Source organism: Cibotium barometz, chromosome 35 (genome assembly GCF_041138505.1).
Source record: "Cibotium barometz isolate CiBa-2024 chromosome 35, ASM4113850v1, whole genome shotgun sequence".
In the NCBI taxonomy this organism is placed as follows: domain Eukaryota; kingdom Viridiplantae; phylum Streptophyta; class Polypodiopsida; order Cyatheales; family Cibotiaceae; genus Cibotium; species Cibotium barometz.
Genome location: NC_141080.1, coordinates 20,968,738 through 20,972,780, shown reverse-complemented (window position 1 = coordinate 20,972,780; position 4,043 = coordinate 20,968,738). Strand labels below are relative to the sequence as shown.

At 44.3% G+C, this 4,043-nt stretch overlaps 1 protein-coding gene across 2 annotated transcripts; it reads right to left on the bottom strand.

Moving 5' to 3' along the window:
* Positions 1 to 1,307: 1,307 nt before the first annotated feature.
* LOC147618220 (trihelix transcription factor DF1-like) lies at positions 1,308 to 3,672 on the bottom strand. 2 transcript variants are annotated; one of them, XM_086774668.1, is made up of 3 exons: positions 3,453 to 3,672; positions 3,094 to 3,189; positions 1,308 to 2,983 (listed from the first exon to the last, which is right to left on the bottom strand). In XM_086774668.1, exon 3 carries the CDS (start codon positions 2,965 to 2,967, stop codon positions 1,528 to 1,530), a length of 1,440 nt encoding a protein of 479 aa, XP_086630794.1. In that variant the 5' UTR covers positions 2,968 to 2,983; positions 3,094 to 3,189; positions 3,453 to 3,672; the 3' UTR covers positions 1,308 to 1,527. The 2 variants fall into 2 exon arrangements, with proteins under 2 accessions (XP_086630794.1, XP_086630795.1); XM_086774669.1 differs by having other exon boundaries at positions 3,498 to 3,672.
* Between the last annotated feature and the right edge of the window lie 371 nt (positions 3,673 to 4,043).

The window sequence follows — 4,043 nt, the reverse complement described above, 5'->3', positions numbered from 1 at the left end:
AGGTTAGCCTCTTGATGATGTTGAGTTGAAGAAGGCATGTATATCTTGAGCTCTGTAAGTTATTTTTAGAGTGGGTATTTCAACCCTTATTTATGCACACACCCAGGAATCGGTCCCCCCCCCCCAACTCCCTTACAATGTCACCCCGACGATCATAAGGTTGCAAGATTTGAATCCAAGACAACTTGCTTGAGACTTCGAAGCTCTAACCACCACACTATGTGGCAAGTGACATGCACAGTTTCATACCTCTCGTGTGCACAGTTACGTAACTCTCAGCCAGATCTCCAACACGAACCTTGACCTTTGAAAAGGCAGCATAAGTGATGGTTGCTTTACTAGCCACTCTATTCAGCACACCCCTTGCACTATTGCCATCCACAAAAGGCTGTGAATTGCTATATATCCTTGTACAGCTTGGATTTGTGATGTTTATAATTTACTCAAAGAATTAGGAACATGAAATTTGAAAAACAAGGGATATAGAGTCATTCTGTCCTATGAGCTGCTTCAGTTGGAAGAGCAACATTACTGACCCTTGCAAACACCTCTAATTCCCACCTGAGGTTCCCCAACCTTGTCTCATTTACCACCAGCACAACATAGCCTCTTGCATTTGCACACACAAATAATTCCACCCTGTTACTAATAAACCGAAGCAACATCACACACCCACAATCCCTCCATTTGTAATCCATCACTAGGCCACCCCATAGAGGTTATAACATGCTTGAGGCACATCACAAGCTTGCTATCATAACGAGAAGGCATAACAAAATCTTTCAAACCAAAAAATAAAATCTAGAGCCACCATAGGGACATGAGGCTTTCAAAGACAAACTCTCAAATTTTTTCTTGCTCAAAAGAGGGCTTCTAGTGAAGCAGTGGTCTTGCACAAGGCACCGTAGTGGTTGTGCTAGACACTAGTTAAATAACATGCACAAGGCACCGTACACTGGTTAGGTGTAAAAAGTAATACAAGAGAGATAAACCTGGCAAAAAAATTAACATATGGATTTGACTTCATGGCCTCCAAAATCCTAACCACTAGCACCCCAACACCATCAGTGCAGCAAAGTCCTCTTTTTAAATAGTTATTTTCTTTGGTTTTTTTTCCCATGGTCTATCACAAAGATTAGGTATGCATATTGCAATGCTGTGTTTAATCGATGCTCATTCTACTCCATACACAGGTTACACACATTCATCCATAAGCTACGAAAAAAATATTTCAATACTGTGTTTAATTGATGCTCACTCTACTCCATACACAGGAGGTTACACACACTCAACCATAAGCCAACAGAACTTGGAAGCTTGGTGAGACCAAGAGATTTAAGTAAATGTGGTTGACTTGGTTAAGTCGTGAACCAAGCTATAAGTAGCCACCCAGCACACAGCCATTGGCCAGAAGTTCAGATGCAACTGACAAGATGCAAACATGAGCAGGCTACCTAAATAAAGCATTCTACTGCCTCCACCATAATAATGTTGTTCTTAATGGGCAATGTTATCCTCTACAAACTTTCATACCTCTACATACTCCTTCAATGTCTCTGATGGGACGCTATCTTTTATTTCCTTCATCATCTCCATGTAAATGGAGAGCTCGGCAAAATAAGGGCTTTCCTCCTTTTCTTTTCTCCCATCAGCAACATCTTTATACCCTGCCATGAGCTTATCCCATTTCTCCCTGCACTGTTTCCCATCCCTCTTGATACCTAAAGACACTAACCTATTCCCCAGCTCTTCCCAAAGCCCAGCTCTCCTCGTAGACTTTGCAAACTTGGACTCCATTTCTCTTCTAAACCGGATAAGATGCAGCATTTCGGTCCTCTTCCAATTCTTAGACCTCTTCTTGGGACTTCCAAGGCCGTTTAAAGACGAGACCATGGGCAGTAACACCGTGTGTGCCGGTGGTACAGCTGTTGTTATTCCTCCAGGTGGTATCTCACCCAAAAGCTTTTGTGTTAATACAAGCATAGTATTGTTGAATGCAAACCTCTGGGCTCTCTCCTCTGCCCTCCACATCTCCTCTCTCTCCTGTCTTATCTCTTCTCTAAGCAGTTCTTTCTTCTCAACTGCTTCCAGTAGATCTTTAAAAAGGCGCTCTTGGGTTGTGAGAATGGTCTCCAAAATCTCTTGCACAATAGCCATGTCTGTCAAAGACGCACATTCTGATGCCCTTTTTCTCTTCCTGAAAGAAATGGACTCTTTGTTTCGAACCTCCTTTGGCTCCATGGCATCGTGCATCACATAAGAAGCCCCTAATTCCTTCCAACTTGGCATTGTATAACCATTGGCATAATCCACTTTAACTCCTTTCTTGGCCTCAGCACCATCTTCTGTCAAACCACTCTCTTTCCTGTCATGTTTGCAAAAAAGTAACTGGTGTATTTCCTCATAAAACGGGAGGTCTTCTTTATCTCGGCCACCATCCCGGACTTCCTTGTACCCTGCTGTAAGTTTCTCCCACTTGTCCTTGCACTGCTGCCCATCACGAAAGACATCCGCCTTCTGTAGAGCCTGAGCAATCTCATCCCACAAGGCAACTTTCCTGCTACTATTTCGGAACTTCTCGTCCAGCTCAGCCCGTGCTCTGATTAGCTTCAAAGTCTCATGCATGCTCCAGTTCTTGGAACGCTTCTTGTGATCCTTTTTCCTGTTGTCGCCTTCTCCTTCACTTCTCATGGGGGGAACCCCATTTTGCAAATGCTTCAACTCATCACAAGAAGAAATATTAGGAGCCATTAAACGTGAAATTTCGGATGGAATGCTAGGCATCATCAATGATGCGAGATGTGGCATGCTTGTGGTGCCTGCCACCCCATTGAGAGTATTTTGAGATGCATCACTCAGATCCTCGATAACAGTATCCTCTGTACAGGAAGCTTGAGCAGGATCATTGCCCTGAGCTGCTACAACAAGAGCCCCGAGGGACACATGTGGCGGCTGTATTGTGTTCATGGTGTTAACACGTAATCTGCTTAAAATCAGATATAGCAACCAATTTAGATTAATTTCTTCAAGGAAGACAAATATACGTGAAAGATTAAGTGTAAAAATACACTAAATGGAAAGAGAAAGACATACCAAGATAATAGAAACTGCCTCCACAAGAGTTCGAAGAAGAGAGAGAGCACAGAACCGTCCCAAGGGACCTTCAAACCTCTACATCAGGTATGGTAGCTGCAAATAGCAAAAAGAATCCATCTAAGAAGCACAGCAGAGATAGAAAACCCACCTCAAAAACACCCTTCTAATGCATAATCAGAAAAAAAAATGTTTACAAAGAAACCCCAAACAAAACACGCACGCACGCACAGACCCGCGCAGGCATGTATAATTTAGAGAAAAATAGCAAAAAGCCCCGCGCCCCCCTGCCCCCACCCAGAAAACACAAACACACACACACACACACACACAGAGGAGAGGGTATGAGAAGACCTTACTTTGACAGTATAAGGTGAGGGGGTGAGCTTTGATAAGAGTTGAACCTTGTAGTGCCTGTGTTGAAAACCATGGGGTCGCAAGCCTTGCTCTCGTCGTGCACACAGAGGAAGAAGCCCTCATCCCTGCCCCGTTGCCATCATCCTCATCGTCATCATATACATCCTCGTGCATGAACAGTGTAGCTTTCATTTCGGACAAGACGGACAAGAAAACCTTTGAAACCGACAGGAAAACCTTAAAGAGTGCACGGTACAGGGCCGTGTGCTAGCCTGTGTACCGTATTGAAGCGATGACTCGTGTATAAGAATGACACTCGTTTGCCAGCGTGGCAGCCCAGCCCACTCTTGCTCCCCTGTTAAAATATGCCAGCGTGGTAGCCAGTAGTTACAGCTGGATGGCAAGGCTGCCACCTCGCAGGAGACCCACATGTGCGATCAATGCCTTTGCAATCGCCTCCAAAAGTACACTAAAAACTGGATTTTGGTGATTTTGATGGGCAACGGCGGCAACCCGTCAATAAGGGACCAACCAAAAATTAAGGGGTGACGTCCTTTGTCTTCAGGCCCATCAGTCTCCTAATGGGCATTGGG